The sequence below is a fragment of the Xyrauchen texanus genome, chromosome 23 (genome assembly GCF_025860055.1).
Source record: "Xyrauchen texanus isolate HMW12.3.18 chromosome 23, RBS_HiC_50CHRs, whole genome shotgun sequence".
Classification (NCBI taxonomy): Eukaryota; Metazoa; Chordata; class Actinopteri; order Cypriniformes; family Catostomidae; genus Xyrauchen; species Xyrauchen texanus.
Genome location: NC_068298.1, coordinates 33,264,173 through 33,285,317, shown reverse-complemented (window position 1 = coordinate 33,285,317; position 21,145 = coordinate 33,264,173). Strand labels below are relative to the sequence as shown.

Here is a 21,145-nt window from a genome sequence, read left to right as displayed (position 1 = left end):
AACCCGTTTCATTATGTACCACATGATACACGGAAGCCTTCCACAGGGAAGCTTAACGCTTTCCATGTAGTCTATTACACAATATCACCTTGCATTACAGGCGAATGAAACAAGATACAGTGCTGTGCACGCAGACTTCAACACTAGTATGTGCATAAAACATGATGGAAGTAACAAACAACAGATCCTTCTTTTGATCATGAATCGGTAATTGAGTAGAAAATTTACTTCAGACTTCAAAATAAGAATTTGCCAAACGTAAAACAAGAATCAACAATAAATATTGTGTAAGCAAACTTGCAAACAGTGAAACCATGCAAGCTCATTAATTATTCAAGCCCAGTGCATGCTGGGAACACTAGCTTCGAAAAGTTACTTTTGTTATTTACCAGTGAAGCATACTCAAATTAGTGAATAAATATGACCATGTTTTCTACGTTATGATTGGTACATGATGACGCATTTTAAAGACAATAAACAATCATAAATAATACATTCAGTTACAAGCTAGAGCATTCATGTTAACCTGTTTGCATTAAGCACACATGTATGATTCACATAATACATTCAAGTTCACAATTAAAAATCAAACTTATTGAAATGTAGAAAGTACTTAATCTGTTCTGCTATATTTACTTCATCACTTCATCATTTATTTTCAGTGCATAGTACATGCACAGTACTTTTTAGAAGGGATTCGTTTCCTTTCTTGTGGAAACTTGTGTTCTAAATTGGAGAGTTTGACTAAGCTGGAGAAATAATAGCATTCCATCTGTGCCTGTAAACCACTTCCTGTGTCACTGATGGTATCCTCTTGCACAGTGGCCAGTGTGAGGAGACCTCAGAGAGAAATAGAGAGAAAAAAAGAATAGCAAAACCAGGCTGTTTTACAAGAGTCATCTAGACCAGGAAATGGCACAGAGTCCAATACTAGACTAGTCACACTGACCTATTGTGCCACCAACATTTGCAAAGAAAAGGAAACAGACACACTAACTGCTCCCTGAGATTATACTGTAATTTATCAGCTTTTCTGTTCTTTGCAAGCAAGTATGGATTTGAAAAATATGAAAACTTGACTTTAATGCTTTGAACATACACTGCATTGATCTTGATGACAGTCAAACACACATGGCAACACAGGGATATAAAAGCTGGGCAACGCTTTAAAAAGACAAAGCTAAAAAGAGACTTTGTGCTTCAAAGAACGCTTCATACCACAATTCAAGTGGTTGCCCAAACAGCTATCAAAAAGGCATCTAAACTAAAACGACACCACCCTCTGTCATAAAGTATTCTAGGGGTAAATATAGGCATGTTCAGACATTTGTCTTCAATGACGCCTTTCTACGAGATACAAACGCCGTAATTCATCTCGGATAGACAGCAACAGACAGTTTAAAGAAACTCTGACATCAAAAGCAAACCAAAACAATAGTCGAGGTAGTCATCATCTATCAGCGTACAGGGCAAAGCAGTAATTATTACAGAGATGTTTACATGGCTGTGTAACAACAAACATTACCATCAGTGATACAAACAAACAGGACACACCCACTTTCTCAACTGATTCCATGCACCAGCATTCCGAAAGGTGTGGCCTCTTTCTCAGACAAAGAGCTATCTGGGGAATCTACCCTATTCTGCATCAGCAACATTTTATAAATTGATACCAAGCCCATTTCGGAGTTTTCCTCCCACATTCCAGGGATGGCTTTAGAAAGAATGACTCTGACATGAAACCGCACTCATGGCCTGAGCTTTAGGGAAGAGTTTACCCCAAAATGAAAATTCTGTCATCATTTACTCACACTCATGTTGTTCCAAACTCAAAAGACTTGCTTTCTTCCGAAGAACACAAAAAGGAGATATTTGGAAGAATGTTCAAGCTGCTTCGTTTGATAAAAATGACAGCAGACAGTGACCAGAGGCTGCTATGCTCCAAAAGGTAAAAAGCACCATATAGCTAACTCGCATGCTAAATTTCTAGCCTTCTGAAGACAAATGCTAGCTTTCTGGAGATTGAAATTGAAGTCATTATTCACTGATAATCTTCCCATCCACTGCAGCGAAATTAACGCATATTCAAATACGGTGCATCTACTTTGCGCAGCGACAAAAGTTCTTGAGTGTCTCATAACTTTTTTCAGTATCCCGCATAGGAGTGGAACAATTTTTAGACACCGTTTCAGGTGAAAAACCATAGCATGCCTCCAGACACCTTATCCCCCTTATATTAGTTACACAGCGACTAGCTTTTATGTTCAATGACAGAGAGTAAGTCATACGGGTTTGGAATGACATGAGGGTGAGTAAATAATGACTGAACTTAAATTCTTGAGTGAAACAACTTAACAAAATGACAATTTTAGATATGGACATCAGTTTCAACATTGAGTCATGCATATATAAGCGAAGCTAAAAGATTTTGAGGGAGAGGCTGTAATTCTCATATTGCAAGAGACTTTTTTTTTTTAAAACCATCTTCTCTTAAACAGACCATTACTAACCACTACAAATGCACACGCCTAAAAAAGGAAGAGAAGCACATTCATAACTGCGGTTTGGAGCGTTACACAGCTCTGTGTAAGCGTGTATAGATCACAGAGGCGGCCTAATGACAAAGCAGGAAGGAGTACATCTGTCATTCTGCAGCTGTGCTTATATCTTCCCATTGCTCATCTCTTAACCACAAATGCCAGATCCTTTCTATCCATTCTTGATCTGTCTGAGGGCAGTATTGTCCATTTCAAACTTTCCTTATTTGGGCCCTTTTCATTGTTTCCAAAAAGGAGTTCAGTGCAAGCAATCTCTAAATTGTGGCAATGAATTGGAGGTTTGGTTTTCATCTCTGTTGAAAAGAGAAGGGCAGCTCCAGTCAGGGAATTATCACTCTATCTCTGGCTTATCTGCTCTACCTTTAACCCAGGGTCATCTAAGCCATCAGACAAAAGAACAGTTTAACTACATCTGAGAGAGAGAGAGAGAGAGAGAGAGAGAGAGAGAGAGAGAGAGAGAGAGCGAGCGAGAGAGACTCCATTAGAGTGGTCCATGCATTTAATGCCCCTAAAATCTATCAGCAACAACATGTCACATTCTTCATGTCAGTTACAGGAACATACCTTGTTCAAAACAAGTTAAGCTCAAACAACAGCATTTGTGACATGATGTTTATTACCACAATAATTAATCCCCCCTTTTCTTAAAAAAAAAAAAAAAAAGCAGCAGCAAACATCGTGGTTACAGTGTGGCACTTACACTGGAAGTGAATGGGGAACATTTCTGGTGGGTTTAAAAACAGAAATTTGACATTTATAATTTTACAAAAACACTAGCATTAATGCTTTTGATAAAACTCATGCATCATTTGAGTTAAAGTAAAGTTGTTTAAATCATTGTTTTTACGGATGTTTAAAGGTTTACAGTGTTACATCGTCATGGCAACTAAAATTTCATATAACTTTACACAGAAAGGCTTGGCAAGCAATTTTATCCCACTAAAATCATGTTAACACTCATATTGTATACATGTTGTGACTATACTTTTGAAACAGTGAGTATTTTAATGTTTAAAGATCCACTTCCATTGTAAGTACATCACTGTTACCCAGATTATACTTTTTTAAAGAAAAGGATTGACAAGTCAAAATCGATTTTTGTGGTAATCAACATTATGCCACAAATGCTGTCGATTGAGCTTGACTTCTATTGAACCCCAAAAAAATCCTTTAATTTTGTTTAAATGTCACAAAGTCTCAGGCCAAGCTGTTATCAACAGAATTGGCAACAGAAACCAGAGCTGTTATTAAGGAGTTGTGTTGTTACCTGATAGATCTGCTCTCTAAAAGCCAAAGAGACAGTTTTGACCCAAATTAAAATATTTAAGTGAATACCATTTTTCAATTGTTTAGAAGTCACAAATGTATGTGCATTTTAATAAGTGATCAAAATGAGTAGCTGAAATATCACTATGAAGTGCAAAAGGGACAACTTTTTTTTTTTTTAAGGTGACCACCCCCACCCCAATTCTTCAGTTATTAACTACCAAATAAATTCTGTTTCAGTCGACCCTTCCTTGGGGAAAAAAGCCTAGCATTTTCAAAAGTTACCACAGATGCTCTAGCCAGAATACATTTGTTGTTTTGTTATCACTGCTGTGCCTAGTCCAAAAATGATAGTCTATCCATTTTAAGACCATTGTGAATGGATTAATGGTAATGCATTAATCAGAGAACTCAACATCCTCCTTCACCTTTGACTTTAATGATACTGAATCTCAAAGATATCAATGAGAGACGATGAGTAAGTGTATGTGTGTATGTACCTGCTCAGAGTGAGAGTAAGGGAGTCAGCTGCTGCTCTGATCTTGTTCTGTGCCTCCACATGGGTCATCTCCTCTGCATTGGCATCACAGATGGACACCACCCAATCTCCAACACCCACTCCGGCCAGGGCTGCCTTTCCCCCTGGGTTCAGCTAAAACCACCAAAGAGAACAAACTTTAGTCATCTCTTTAACTAATGAAGTATCTCCTGTATTCAATTAATTGACTTCCAGATAACTAAAACATCTCAGCTCAATCACTGGAAATCTCAACTAGATTTCTGAAGGAAATGTGTCACTTGCTCATGCAAAAGTTTACACATCAAAAGGTTGGGTGGCTACCAGGGCATTGCCATGTGGTTGCCAAAGTGTTCAGAGTGATTTTTAGCACATTGCTACAGTGTGTGGTTGCTAGGTGGTTATTTGTTGGTCTATGTCAAAAGAACCAAACCAATGGTATAGATGATATTCTGACCCCTAGGATTTTTTTTACCAACTGTTTTACCGTTTGCTAACCTAACTTCTTAATTCAATCTCACAGATTGAAATAAATCCTTGATTTGAGGTGTCATTGTGCCAATTACACGTTAAAGTTTAACACTAACCAAAAGAAGTAATAGTGACACTTGCCTTAGCAAAATCCCCTAATAATAATATCCAATGGAATTTCCACCTGGAAAGTGGTGGTGGTGGTGGTGGTGGTGGTGGGGGGGGGGGGGGGGGAGTTACGTCATGCCTTGGGTCCCCGGCCTGAGGCAAAGGAGGGAGGAGTGTGACAAAGAGGAGGGAGGGGCCAGGCTGTGAGTACGCACGCACGGCCCCCAATCAGGCTAATCAGCTGAGGAGAGGGATAAGTGCGGTGAGATGCGGCAGTTTGAGAGAGAGAGAGCCATACGCAGTTGCCGTGTAGGTGTATGTTTGTGTCTTTGTTTCATTAAAACATTATTTTGATGGTTCTTCTGGTTCCTGCCTCCTCCTTTACATTGAACCTTGTTACACTGTATTAATAAAGTTAACAGGAGAAACATCATGATAATTTACAAGTACTTCAGTTGCATCCACTAAATGACAAATGCAGGAGCTTCTATAAAACGGATCCACACTAGAGGGGGGGGTAAGGAAGTACTTTATTGTAATGCATCAAGCTAGTCCCACATTTTTGTTTTTGTTTTTCTGTACTGACACTACTGTAATGTGAATATGCTTTATGCTACTTCTATGGCTCTAAGATGAAGCAAAGCAGGAAATTCAGCATATGTTGAGCAAAGCACAGAAGTCTAACAAAGTTGAATGAGAAACAATGAATTAAACTTATTAAAATTTTTAACCAAAATATTATTGTATTGCGACCAATATCTAAATAATACAAAGTAAAGTCTAGAGTGTGGACAAAGAGATGTGCCAGTCTTGCATGGAAATGAGTGTGCAAATACTGAACGTGGAAATTGTTTGGCGTGAAAAAAAAAAAAAGATAATTTACTCACCCTCAGGCCATCCAAGATGTTTTTAGAATTTAAGACTTTTAGGATTTCACTTCAGGCCTCCTCTAAACAATGTAAGTGAATGTACTTTTTTTTTTGACGGTCCAAAATGCATATTTAGGGTGCATCAAAATAATCCACACGACTCCAGTCGACAAATAAAGTTCTTCTGAACCCAATTATTTTTAGAAACAAAACAATACCTATATACTTTTTACTACAATTGTTAGCTTCCTTACATCTCTGTGGTGCGCGCTCATGAGAGGGATGACGCAAGCTTGTTGGTAAGGTCATGCATGGAGGAACAACCAGGAAGTGCGTCATTGTTTACAAGAGAAACTTGCACATACCACAGACCAAGCACCATTCACAAACCAAAACAATTTCAAACAAGATGTCGGAGGATTTTGATTTTAGAAGAGGAGATGGTGTTTTTCGCCCAACCCTACCCATTTGAGCCAGAATACACCTCTCTTGAATCCGTGTTACAGAGATGTACGGAAGCTAACATTTGTAGTTAAAAGTATATACATTCACTTGCATTGTTTAAAGCAGGAGGCCTGAAATGAAATCGTAAAAATTCTGTTTTGATGAAGAAACTCAGATACATCTTGGATGGCCTGAGGGCGAGTAAATTATCAGCAAATTTTCATTTTTGGGTCAACTATTCCTTTAAAACAAAAATATACAAACATCAGCTTTAAACACTCATGACAAAAATCACATAATTGCTATAATGATGGTCATTGGGAAACTTAATGGCCAAAAAAAAGCTAATTTACAATGCTTAATATTATATTGCCAAACTGATCACAAGTATATTGTGATTATTCAACATATCACTCAGCTCTAGAGGGATCACACACTAAAGCTAAAAGGCACACTTCTCACACACACACAAATTTCCGTAACACCACATTTGGCCACAAATACAAGCAACTTAAAATGCAAAATGCAACGAGTCATTAATAGCACTTAATCTGTGTAATAATATAATCGGTTATTTGGTGGTAACATCTAATGAGATCCAGCTTTTGCTTTTGGCAAGAGTGTGAATGAAATGCACATGGTCTACCCTCGTGTCTATTTAAAGCTGTACCCAAACATTTAACATCTGCAGTGGACATTTCAGACTGCCTCTCTCTATTCTCTTAAGTTCTAAAACATTTCCTGTCTCTGCCAACTCTTATTTATTTCAACAAACATTTAAAACTCTGCAGCATTATGAACCGGAAATCAAAGTTGGACAGCATTGCCTCAAGAGAAGAAAATTATTGCCCTCAAGTCTGCATCTTTAAGAAAAACAACCATCAAGAACTCAGCAGACTGTTGGAGACCATGACAATATTTATGAAACATAAGAGGGACTGTGACGCATCATGAAATCATGAGGAAATGGCTGGGGTCTGAACAACAATCCCACAGAAAGCCCTCTCTCAGGTGCAGAGCTCTGGCAAGCGTGAAGGAATGGGGAAACCGAAGCCAGAGCAGGTGAGGTCTTAAAAGTAATCACACAGAAGAACATCGTAGTAGGGGTGAGCGACAGGACCAAAATCCTTTCCCTATATTATGGTAGGAGTTATTTTATATCACAGTGGTATAGGCTATGTGGAATATATCATAATATTATTTTAGAATTTATATTCTATATTTTACATAACTGTGTACTTGACACGGTTGTGTAGGGAAGAGGTGAGAGAGTCAGGATCAAAACGCAGAACTTTTAATTATAAACAAACAGAAGCGAATACAACTCTGAAGTAATCTTATGAAGATGGTAACAAACATAACAGCAGTATGCAGGTTAACAAAGTGCTACATATAAACATACCAACAAGGACCAACAAAGGAACCAGGAACAAGAGGCCATACATACTCAAGGGCTAACAAGATGATGAGGAATACCTGTGATACAATTAGGGCAAGGAACTGAAGACAGAGACAATGGAAGGAAACAAAGGAACTTTCAGACTAAGGGTCCTTGTAAATTTCAAATTAAGAGTCCTTAGAGGAAAACAATAATGACATGACAGAAACCCCCTCCTTAAAGGGCAGCTCCTGAAGCTAAAAAAAGAAAAATGACAATAGTCCAGGGCGAAGTCGGTGGCCAGGAAATTGGCTCCAGGACAGGAGCGGAAGGAGGCCTGGGCTGCGGGACAGGGCCTGACAATGCAGAGTGGCATGTTGGAATCTCAGGAGGTGGGGCCTCTGGAGTCAGAGAAGGTGGAGATTCAGGGGGCGAAGCTACCAGGAATTGAGGCTCAGGAAGCAAGGGCTCAGGGGGCGAAGTCAAAGGAGAGGTAGCCACAAGAGGCAGAGCGGCAGTAGGCTCTGGGAATTGAGTCTCAGGAGGCAGAGCCACAGGAAGAGGAGCGGGCAGTGTCACTGGAGGAAGAGTCACAGGAGGATGAGCCAGAGGCGGCGGAGCCACAGGAGGAGGAGCGGGCGGAGCCACTGAAGAAAGAGCAGGGGGAGACGCAGTTGGCTCTGGGAATTGAGTCTCAGGAGATGAAGCCAGAGGAGGCGGAGCAGGTAGGAGGAGGGCAAAGCCATGGCAGGCTTGGCTGCTGGCTCCTTGACAACGGCGGCTCAGGCTCCTTGACCGCAGTGGGCTCGAGCGCTAGCTCGTTACCCATGGTAGGCGTGGGTGCTGGCAAGGGAGTCTCACGGACCACCAGAGCTGAGAGCTGAGGGGCCTCCGTTGAGGGGTTCTCCGGACCTAGGAGCTGAGGGGCCTCTGTCGAGGGGGTCTCGGGCACCACTGTAGCTGAGAGCAGAAGGTCTGACTTTATGATTTCAGAGAGAATGTCTTGAAGAGAACTGGACAAACTGACAGCTAGAATGCCAAGGATCTGCAAAGCTGTCATTGCTGCACGTGGAGGATTTTTTTATGAGAACACTTTGAAGTAGTTTAAGAAGTTCAAATCATCGTTTCAAATTGAAATTATTATTTTCAAATTATTAAATGTCTCGACTAGACATTGTGATCTGTTGAATGCAACTTTGGTAAATAAAAGTACCAAATTCTTTCCATAAGAGCAAAATCAGTACATTATTCCAAACTTCTGGCCGCCAGTGTATATATAATACACAGCTCTATGGAATACTCAATTCTGATAGGTCAATGCACCCTACAGTGGTAAGATATTGCTCTGAAACTACTGCACATCCGGATATTAAAGACATATCATACCGCTCATCCGGATTCTGTGAGCTGTCACTGCTGCTTCTTGGCTCACCGTGCAATTTCTACAAGTAAGCTAATAAAATAATTTAAACTCAAATCAATGTTTCATGTGCATTTATCTGGAGGAATTGGCCAAAATTCCAGCAACATTTTGTGAGAATTTTGTGGAAGGCTACCTAACACGTTTGACCCATGATAAACATTTTAAAGGCAATGCTACTAAATACTAACAAAGAGTATGTAAACTTCTGACCACTGGGAATGTGATGGAAAAAATTATTTCTTTCACTATTATTCTGACATTTCACCGACAACAACGTTGCCTATGGGCACAAACCCATCTTCGCTGGACCAATCAGGACTGGCAAAAAGTGCTCTTCACTGATGAGTCGTGGTTTGTCTCACCAGGGTTGATGGTCGGACTCACGTTTATCTTTGAAGAAATGAGCGCTACACCGAGTCCTGTTCTCTGGAGCGGGATCGATTTGGAGGTGGAGGGTCCGTCATGGTCTGGGGCGGTGTGTCACAGCACCATCAGACTGAGCTTGTTATCACTGCTGGCAATCTCAACACTGTGCATTACAGGGAAGCCTCCCTCATGTGGTACCCTTCTTGCAGGCTCATCCTGATATGACCTTCCAGCATGACAATGCCACCAGCCATACTGCTCATTCTGTGCATTATTTCCTGGAAGACAGGAATGTCAATGTTCTGCCATAGCCAGTGAAAAGCCCGGATCTCAATCCCATTGAGCACGTCTGGGACCTGTTGTATCGGAGGGTGAGGGCTAGGGCCATTCCCCCCAGAAATGTCCTGGAACATGCAAGTGCCTTGGTGGAAGAGTGGGGTAACATCTCACAGCAAGAACTGGCAAATCTGGTGCGGTCCATGAGGAGGAGATGCACTGAAGTACTTAATGCAGCTGGTGGCCACACCAGACACTGACTGTTACACCCCCCCCCCCCTTTTGTTCAGGGACACATTATTCAATTTCTGTTAGTCACGTGTCTGTGAAACTTGTTCAGTTTTTGTTGTAGATGTTGAATCTTTTTATGTTCATACAAATATTTACACATGTTATGTTTGTTGAAAATAAAAGCAGTTGAAATTGAGAGGACATTTATTTTTTTTACTGAGTTTACATATATGCATACATATACATATATATATACACACACACACACACACACACACACATAAATACATACATGCATTTTTATTTTCAGATAATTAAAAAGACATTACATTATACTGTCAGACTAGTAAAGCATTGATTACATGATACAAATATGGCCTTACAATTGAACATATTGTTTGGTTTATTTCCATTGCATTGAACATAAGCCTATGACTACTGTTCTCACAGGACATTTTTTTGGAATTCAGCCTGTACACACACACACACACACACACACACACACACACACACACACACACACACACACACACACACACACACACAACACACACACACACACACACACACACACACACACACACACACACACACACACACACACACACACACACACACACACACACACACACACACATTGGTCTACCTATCATTATGAGGACTTTCCATAGACATAATGACTTTTATACTGTACAAACTATAGATTCTATCCTCTAAACCTAACACAACCCCTAAACCTAACCCTCACAGAAAACCTTCTGCATTTTTACATTTTCAATAAAACATTGTTTAGTATGATTTTTAAGCGATTTGAATTATGGGGACACTAGAAATGTCCTCATAAATCACATTTATAGCATAATACCCTTGTAATTACTAATTTGTAACTTACAAAATTGTCCTCGTAAATCACAAAAACACGCACACGCACACACACGCACACACACACATGTCTGACTTATTGACTTGATTAATTGCGTACATTTACAGTGATATTTTATATATATATATAATTAAAATTGCACTGAATTGATGTGTTAATCGACAGCTTCAGCAAAAATATATGTACAGTAGCACACCTGTGACAGTATGACTATACTCTAGAAGTTGCAATTTTGCTCAGCAACAGTAAACTACCTACATTGACACCTTGACTACACCGGCCACACAACACATTAAGACTAAATAACTTCCATTATAATCAATAAAGCTGGCTACACTGGAAGCACCCATCTGTGATAGCTTGGAGAGGAAACTACAGTTTTCAGCTGGTTGTCAATTTTTTTTTATGATGTTGCGGATATACACAGTATAATATGTATATACCAGAATCATTACGGGTTGCCAAATTTTTATAATTGCACGCCACAGTATATCCAATCATACTACCAATCACTACATGGTAGCACAGAAAAGAGACAAGGTTGGGAGCAAAAGATAAGGAATTGGAGACAAGGGTAATGTGGCCAGGGTACAGAAGGAACAGTGTTGTGTGCAGTGAGCGAGTACACAGATAAAGCTGATGGACACGACCGCCTGTGTTCCTGGCTCAAGTTTAGAGCACAGCTGTTTCTTTGACTTGAGTCTGCTGGCAGTAAAATGCTGTGCTAAGACCTTTCACAAGTCAACGGGGGAAGCGTAGAGAAACCCTAAACCCTCTACCGTCAAAATACAGGATGACACAAAAACATTTAAACAGCTCACAACAAGGAGAATGGCAGCCATGCTGGATGTCCAATGTTGGACAATGTGGGCAGACAACACTCAGCTAGAGTAGGAATATATTACTTTTGATTGCATTTATGATGCTGCATTGTCAGGAAAATTTCAAGGATGATACCGATTGAGAAACAAAGCCCATTTAAAGTTTAAAGATAGATAGGCAAAGCTCTGTCCTTTTGTTCTTGAAGGAGCCAAAGCATTACGTGGTGACCCTAAAGACCACCCTTGGACTAGCTGTTAAAATCCTTGCCACATTTCACTTTCCATTTCCTTTTGGGGGCTGCAAGACTCTGGGCCTCAGTGCAATTGCGTCAGCTGATAGGAGTAAGCCATAAATATCACACATGTGAGAGCCAAGCTTTAAAGCAAACTCTTCAGAGGTTCCCTAGAGCAGACACTGCCTCAATAGCTAACAAAAGCCCTCAAATGCAAACAAACATGCCCTGAAAATCTTGTTAAAACAATCAAATGCCAGATTCTGATGAATAGGTCCATGGAGAAAAATGACTGTGAATAGAATCAAACACAGAGCTAAAAAGTTCTCTTTTAGTTAATTAATCTCCAAAGTAATATGCACAAAGGAATAATGATGTCATGATCAAGTGAATAGCCAAACTTTCATTATGGTTTTGCTCATAAAACTGAAATAATAGGGCACCAATCACACAAGAAAAACTGTTCCTCAATCTTGAATGGATTACACCATACATACAGTACACAATTACAGTTGAGTTTAATTTCAACTAAATGAAACTAATGAAAACATATGGATGTTCATAATGAGCTAATAATGAAAATAATGAGTGTGGGGGTGTCTTGTTTACTTCGATATAATTTGGGGACTTTATTTTATTTTCCCAGAAGTCAGCTAAATCTTACAAAACCTCCCTTTGGGAACATCCAGGGGCATCTTGATTTGGAAAGAATAATAAATAAATAAATAAATAAATATATACACACACACACACACACACACACACCATAAAGGTTCTTCTTTTAGGGGTTGAGTTAGTCATTAGCATTTATAGCCAGCTATATCTACAGTAATAACAATTTAGATTGTTCTTTATTTAGATAGCAAGGTAAACGTTTGTGTTTAGGTTTACATAGCTATACATTGAGGACAAATTTGGGGATGTCAATCAACCTCAATATTTTCTCAATGCTCAAAATGCAAAACATTTTTGTTTAGGGTTAAGGTTAGGGTTCAGTTTAGGGTTAGTCAGTAGTATTTATAACAAGTTTCACATGAAAACAATAGAAGTCATGATGACATGGTGCTTCAATGCACCTGTTATAGATAAATCTATTATAAAGTGAGAGCATGCATAGAAAACTGTGACTATTTGGAAACGTGCCCTGTCAGCACATGCATCGTATCTCCAACTTCATTTCTTGTGAATCATAATAAACTTTAATCCTCAAGAAACTGAATATAAAATATCATATAATTACAAATACTGTACATCTTGATTTGGTTCAAATATACAGTAGGCTATAAAAAGCTAAATTTGGTAAATACTCAAATATACTCATTGTTTTAGGGCCAAGTCTATTGAAAATAAGTGTTCCTTTTTTGTTTTTAGGCTTGTTCATAGTTAAAGCTGCAATATGGAATAACTTTTGGTTAAAATTAACAAAAATTTAATTATTGATTGAGTACATAACTACATTTTTTTTTATCAGTCTTCAATGTCCTTGTCTTACCCCAATTCACTATGGTAAGCCAACAAAACCATTTTATTGAAGCAAAAATGCTGGCTTTTGCCATCCATTCTTTTACGTCATGTTTGTAAACACAGAAAATTAGTAGCGGCTGTTGCGTTTTTCTGGCTGGGGAAACTACACTGTTCAGTTCAGTCAGTCACTGTCACACACTCAGGACAGCATCGCTGCAGTCTGTATGGACGTCTATCTGTTAACTGTTTGGCAAAGTATACTATAATGTAAACTATAATGCTTGGAAATGTTTTCTGGTAAGTTTGTTGAAGGTTAAATTGGTTGTCATGTTTTTATGAATCGAACATTACTTAATTGTTTACAGATCACAATGTAGCTACATTGTCTGTTACTGTAAGTTACAGTAAATTGTCAGTTACTGTAATGCGTTTACTAATATTCATGACATCTGAGTATTTTATATAAGGAGATTCCCTGTGTGTGCCTCGGTTTTCTTATTTATTTTGGCCCAGTCACAATTATGTACATGTTAATTAGTTTAGCGTACAACTGTGAAACTTGTTATTGTAATTATTATATTGTACATTTCAGCATACTGTATTATTGTCATGTTTAAGAAAGAATATTTCAACCCCATCATTATTGAATCCTCGTTTGTTTTTAGTTTACTTTATTTTTAGTTTTGTCATATTGTGCAGTACATAGACGTACTATTGTAGTGTTATGGTTTACTTGCATTATCAACTGAGGCTGTACAATATAATATCAAATAATAAAGTGTTCCACTGAACTCATATCAACCATATTACAAATTTCACTTCTTAAATTGATATAGTAAAATACATACATTAATAGTAGATGAAACACTTAAATAATCATTCAAATTTACTGGTAACTGGTGGTGATTTAGAGTCCCAGCGCTCAAGGGTATAACATCACTTTGCGTGCAGTGTCAGAAAAGTGCTAGAAGTGTAAAATTCTTCATTCATTGGAAATATGTAAATACTAGAGTTATTTATTTCTTCACATTTTAGGTTTCAACCACAGATGTAGCTAGAGTTCTGTAGTGTCATAAAGTTCTGTAGTGCAGCTTTAGTCCCACACAATGCGCAAAATAAAAAATGTTGTCTGGTTATTTTAGGGGATTTTGGATGAACAATACACAACACCTGGGATTTTATTCATTTTGGTTCATCATTTAATTGGATTTTTTCACCACCTTCGTTATCAGTCGGCCTCTAGTCTCTGTTATGTCCTTAATTTAGGCTGCTAGCTTAACATGCATGTTTGGGTGTCTTGTGTTGGCTTCACTTTCACTGATTTCATCAGGAAAGTATTCCTTTGAGGGCCGAGAACATTGACATCTGGTTTGGGGAACGCTGGATGGAGACATTCATAGACAGTGGGTGCAAAGATCAGACAAAGGGCAGCTCTGTTGTCAGGAACAGGAGAGTGGTGTTAAATATCCCAGGAATGCTGTAGAAATGTGCCGATGTGTGCGATGGACAGAGAATAGGAAGAGGTGGAGTAGAGGATAGGAGGAGTGAAAGGAAAATGTTTGGAGAAACATTGAATGCCTGATAACCTCGAAGTCCCGTCAGCTGGTGAATTAAAACCCTACTTGTGACATGGGAAAAATACAGTCCTTAATGTCACTTGTACCAGTAATGGAAGAGGTGTTTATGATAAAATGATTCCTTTATAGCTCAGGTCATACATTTCAATACAGGTCTAAAGGATTTGTATCACCGGTTTACTGACCGCCAGTCAAAAATCATAAATCCCAGTCACTTCGAAAAGTAATAGCATACTTTCATCAACCAGCCGCGTGATTTAAGGTATCATTCATGTCCTTAGCTCAAACGGTGTGGGATGAGTTACATTCCAAAGTCTAATACTGACGGTTAGGTTTAGTAAGCACCATTAATTAATACGTCAAATGTGTGTCCATAAATAAGCCATCATTCTCCTGTTTAAATGTCAGGCAGTGTTTGTCCCTGCCTGTAAAACCTCTCTCTTAAACCTCTTTCTTCTCAACTTTCCAACAAGGAGAGGGGGGTAAAACCCATCTTAATAAACTCCTCTTTTGAACCTGTGGATAGAGCTTATCTTTATTACATCATGACCCTTCTCAACCCAGCCATGAGTTAATGTTAAATAACTAGACAGTTCTGCATTGTAAGAGGGCGTTACCATCCTTCAAGATGAATGATCCTTCATATCAGACTCGCAAATCACCTTCAAAAGGAGTGCTTCATCTCAGACGACTGAACAAACATGCCTAATGACTCACCTCCTGTCATGGTAATGACTCACTGATGTCAACCTGAATGTAGGAAGTTGTCTGGCTGTAACATTCCTTTGCAAATCATTTTTCGTGTCTGTCATGAGGTGCAGGATGTGTGAGGTATGAAGTGTTCGCTTTACTCTGATGTGTTAAACCTATGGCACGTTCTAACGCAAGTCATGTGAAACGTATTATGGTAGTTAACAGCGAATAGAATATATATCAAATAATTTCACTTTTCAAATGTCTTCTATTGCATGTATAGGTTGTATCATTTTATAATTCTCCCAAATCCAGACTTTCAACCTTAAAATGTGAAAATCCATCATAAAAATATTAACTATGTCTATCAAAACAAAATGTAAAAATCAAACTAGTTCAATATTTCTTAAAGGGCTCGCAAAATCATGGAAATATCAAATTTTTTCAAATGTGTTTCCAGGCCTAGAAAAGCCATGGAAATTGATAAAATCATAAGAATGCAATTTCTTTCTAGTTTTCCTCTAAAAATATCTAAACAGCTTGATATTGCTCTTTTGTAGGCCATACAGAGCAAGGGGCCATACATAAATATAAAGATCAGATCATTTTTAAAGGGGATGCAAGACAGTGATGCAGCAACATCATTTGATGCAAATGAAATACACATCCTCACTGCTGGATCAGGATTAATTCCTCAATTCCTTCAGCATTTAATGTGGTCAAAACTGCTTTCTATGCTTTGTTTTGAGATTGTTTTGTAACTGCAACAGCTTCTGACACATGATCCAAAGCTCATAGTTTATTGGTCAAAGCACTTCATCCTATGGCGTTTCGTCTACGCGATTCGGTGCGAATGTTCCCTCCAGGTGTGAATGGCTAATTAGGAATCCATTGTTTCAATTCAAAATGTTGACCGTGCGAGAAATAGTGATGAAAGACCTTCGCACATCTGAGCAAGATGACTGAGCAAGAGTCTAATGCACTTTTACATTTAAACATTGGAAAATCTAGTTCGGTGTGAATGGCCCCTAAAATATGCTTGCAAGCCATAGTAATGTCTGATTTGTAAGATAATCTTTCTTTTTGGGTCAACAATGAGTCAAAATGGCTCATATATCTGAATGATTAATTAGTGAATTGGTCTGAATCAAAATAATTTTTAAAATCCTGAATCCAGTAAATTACAAACATCTGAAAAAGTTTATGGAAAAGTCATGGAATTTCATTGGTCAAAAGAGTGGAAACCCTGTTCTTTTGTAAAGATGAGTTCTGTTACCCTAGGATCGGCCACATTATGCCGACTCACTGACAAGCGACATCACCTATCAGACATTTTTGCACCGGCTCCAGTATGTTTACCTTGCCCTGCGGCATGTCCGGAACAACAGCATCGGAGACCCAGGTTTAGATACAGTGTTGAAACCAGGAAGTAACGATGTTCCCATAATCATAACTTGCATCTTTCCCTCTAACATTAAATATTTACCCCACTGATGGTTAGGTTCAGGTTGAGGGGCACAGTTTAAAATGTAATCGACAATGCTAAAAAATTTGGAAATGATATTGTGGTGGAAATGTTCATGATTATTCCGAAAAATGTTGACAGCCGGTGGACAAATTAAATAGTAATAGTAACTAGTAGTGGTGGTGGCGTAATGGCTAAAGCACAGGGCTGTTATTCAGACGGTCGCTGGTTCGAACCCCACGGCCACCACCATTGTGTCCTTGAGCAAGGCACTTAACTCCAGGTTGTTCTAGGGGGATTGTCCCTGTAATAAGTGCACTGTAAGTCGCTTTGGATAAAAGCGTCTGCCGAATGCATAAATATAATATAATATAAATATAAAACTAGTAAGAGTGTTAAAAGTGTTTTTCTGAGAGTTTTTTTTTTTCCTTCTTCTTAACCTAAAAGTCCACAGAGCCATAAGCGTCCAAGCTGAAGAAACACCCTTTTGTGCAATTTCCATTTCTTGGAAGCAAAGATGAGGTAGTTCCTGCAGCTTTACTGAAACAATACAATGCTTAATCCTTCATTTCTATGATAGACATCAGTTTTGCCATGTTTGCTCTAGCATGAGGAGATGCTGGTATCTGTTCTGTCCTGCAAATTACATCATTCTTCATCAACGCAAGACCTGCACTGTGCTTTATGAGAAGCTAAATCAGGTTAACAATGATACGCACAGACATGCGCCTGTTATTGCATAACATCTGGCAGCAGCGGGGGGCTTTATGACCGGCTCTCACACTGACAGATGAAGTCACCATTTTGACTCAAGCAGACATGTAAAGAAGTGTTAGAGCAGGTCATCAATGCTGACAGATGAATAAGGGCAAAACAGATGTACACAGCTCCAAGTTATACTACCATGTCAGATAATGCAAGGTATGCCAAGAAATCATCAAAAAGTTTAGTCTTGCAAAGGGCTAAGATGGAAGCTGAAGTGTTTTACGTGATACCAACAAGAAGCATTAATTCTCTCTTAAAAGGGTCATGACAGGAGGAGTCAAATTTACCTTGATATTTTGAAATATAAGAGGCCATTGTACTATAAAAACTTACTGTAAGTTTCAGAACTCAAAACATCCTCTACACTGCAAAAAGAGAATTTGTTGAAACCAAGCTGCCAAAATGATTCGTTCTCTACAATTGCATCTGACTGCCTCCACAACGAACACATCGCCGCCTACTTTACCTTATCAGTTCTGTAGCCCCACCCAGTAGAGGTCGGAAGTGAGATGACATTGAGAGAGCAGGTCAGTCAAGAGCAGAGAGCCAATCAGGACAGAGGGCATTTACGGTCAAGTATCGAAGGAGTAGCAGCACCAAAACCAAGCATTTTTGACAAGAGGATCAGAATGAAGATGGAAATTCATCACGTTTTACAAATATTTTACTGTTTTTTTTTTTGGTGCAAAAAAAAAAACTTTCCTAATATTGTGTGAACCACAAATAACATAAAAAAACAATTTAAAAAATGCATGACAAAACCCTTTTAAAGTAAACATGAAATCCAAACGTATCCTAGTAACTTTCTTAATACACATTCCTGGTCTTATGAGCAATGAATTGCTACAAGATATCCTTAAAAAAACAACAACAAAAAAAGTTGTCTCGTTGTCTTTTTACCCTCATGCCATCCAAGATATGTCTGTCTTTCTTCTGCTGAACACAAACAAAGAGTTTTTAGAAGTGTTTCTCAGCTCTTAATGTCCATGCAATTAAAGCGAATGAGTGCCAAAATTTTGAAGCTCCAAAATCCACATAAGGGTAAAATAAAAGTACTCCAGATGACTCTGGTGGTTAAATCCATATATTCTGAAGTGACTTGATAGGTGTGGGTGAGAAACAGATCAATATTTAAGTCTTATTTAATATAAATTATCCTCCCTGCTCAGTCAATTTCCACTTTATTTTCACTTTCTCATTCCCCTTCTGTTTTTGGTGATTCACATCCTTCTTGCATATCACCCCTTAATGGGCAGGGAGGAGAATTTCTGACAAAAGAAACAAATTATTTAAATATGTATCGGTTTCTCACCCACACCCATCACATCTTGTCTGAATGGATTTAACCACTGGAGCCATATGGTGTACTTTTATACTCTCTTTATGTGAGTTTCACTTGCATTGTATGGACCTACATAGCTGAAATATTCTTCTAATATTTTAATTTGTGTTCTGCAGAAGAAAGAAAGTCAAACATCTGGGATGGCATGAGGGTGAGTAAATCAGAGAAATAAAATGTTTGGGTGAACTATCATTTTAATACACATTCCTGGTCTCATAAGCAATGCATTACTGCAAGTTTCCTAATTCCCAATGCATTCCCATTTGCCCTCAAAGGTATTTTTCTGCTGCACTAGCGTCACCAAATCAAATTCCAAAAATTATGACCGTTTTCAAACAGGTTTCAACCAAACAGCCCCACCCCAAACTTACACTATTGGTTGTATACTTGGCACTATGTTGCCAAGTCAGGCTGGTCACAATTCTAAAACAAACAGAGAAATGTTTTGGACATACCACTAAGACACTATTTTTTTTACACTTTTCAGAGAAATCAACCAACAAATGGCTTACTTCTAGCTTTCACTCCATATCAAGCTGGGATAGGACCACCTAAATTCAAACCAAGGCCTTGTTATTCATTCCCACGATGTTTGTACCACTACAATAGGACCTGCCATGTCCACAACAACGCTGATGTTGTGTGCATACTACAAACAATACTGCTCATATAAGGAATGGAAATGCCATGTCTGGACCTGATCTGTTCAATATGGTCTATTGGAGGTGCCATTAAGCCAAGAGTCAATGACCTTATAGAGAGAATAACACATGCTGGAAACTAAACAAAGCAAAACATATCCTTGTGAGGAGACATATGAATGAAGATCTTAAGCAGTCCTTTTTTAACAGGGTTGATATCAAGCGGTGACTTGTTTCTGAAGGAATGCAAGTGTCGAAATCGACCTCATGAAGTAGTGAGCAGACTGTTCTCATTAACTCTATTGCATTTCCTTTTGAGGCTGTGTTTGATGTCTTTCTGCTCTCTGAGGCAGGACTGTAAACTGACACAGAATTGGTGAACATCTCATTACGGGGCTGGAAACACCCTGAGTGAGTGATGGGTCCATGCTATCTAAATGAAGGCTGCGATATGCCTCGTTCATTTGTCAAATTGAAATGTTAAAAGGGAAAGAATGAGATGAATACATAATTTATAAGCAGCAGACAGTTTGAGCTGTAAACACAACATATATATTAACTATGGTACCGTTCTAGAGGCAAAACATAGTAACTACACATTTTGTCAAAATTAGATTAATGATCTTTTAGTGTCTTAAACAATGAACTGTCCTATGACTTATGGTTTTGGCTCAACAAAGGTCAGATTCAGAGTAAAAAGAGTGAAAATTGCAGCACCAACAAAATCCAAGTGACAAGTAACTTTCTCTGTCCGAATTTTGCCATAGTTATTGTATATGAAATTTAAAAGAGATGGAGGTAGAAGGCCATAAATTTAAGGTCTCAACTTCTCAACCTATGAAGCATTATGAATGACATGATCAAATCAAAAACGATGGCAGAATATTAAACTACTGACTTAAAGTCATTGATTTTAATTATAAAACAATTGAATATGTATTGCAAAATATTCAGATATCCAAAATATTTGAGAGTGAAGGAGGCGGACTCGAATACAGTATATTATTTGCAATGTTTCAGGGGAGTGGATGGACAATGTTGAGCTCTTTTGCCGCATTTTTAGTTGCAATGGTTACAGCGACTTTTCTGATTGGTGGATCACACTAAAGATTATGGGTTTTGTAGTTCTTCAATGTGAATTCGGAAATAGAGTGCAACAGTGCCCATCCACTTTTTTACCGTCTTGGTTCCAGAAGTGCGTTTTTCCCATTCCCTTTATTTTTCCCCCATAGGGATTTCATAAAATCATTCAAAAGAGTTCTAGGCCATGAACCAAACCAACCAGCTCTTAGGTGAGCCACATTACAAACTTTGATGAACTACAATCCCATGAAGCATTGCTGATGATTTTATC

The 21,145-nt window shown here is 38.6% G+C and overlaps 1 protein-coding gene across 2 annotated transcripts in view; it reads right to left on the bottom strand.

The window, feature by feature from the left end:
- Positions 1 to 21,145, bottom strand: part of LOC127617307 (PDZ and LIM domain protein 7-like) — a 55,210-nt gene that overhangs the window by 31,078 nt on the left and 2,987 nt on the right. For both annotated transcript variants that reach the window (XM_052089277.1, XM_052089279.1), the window contains exon 3: positions 4,325 to 4,476. In XM_052089277.1, the coding sequence (XP_051945237.1) occupies positions 4,325 to 4,476 (152 nt within the window). The remainder of the gene's footprint in view (positions 1 to 4,324; positions 4,477 to 21,145) is intronic.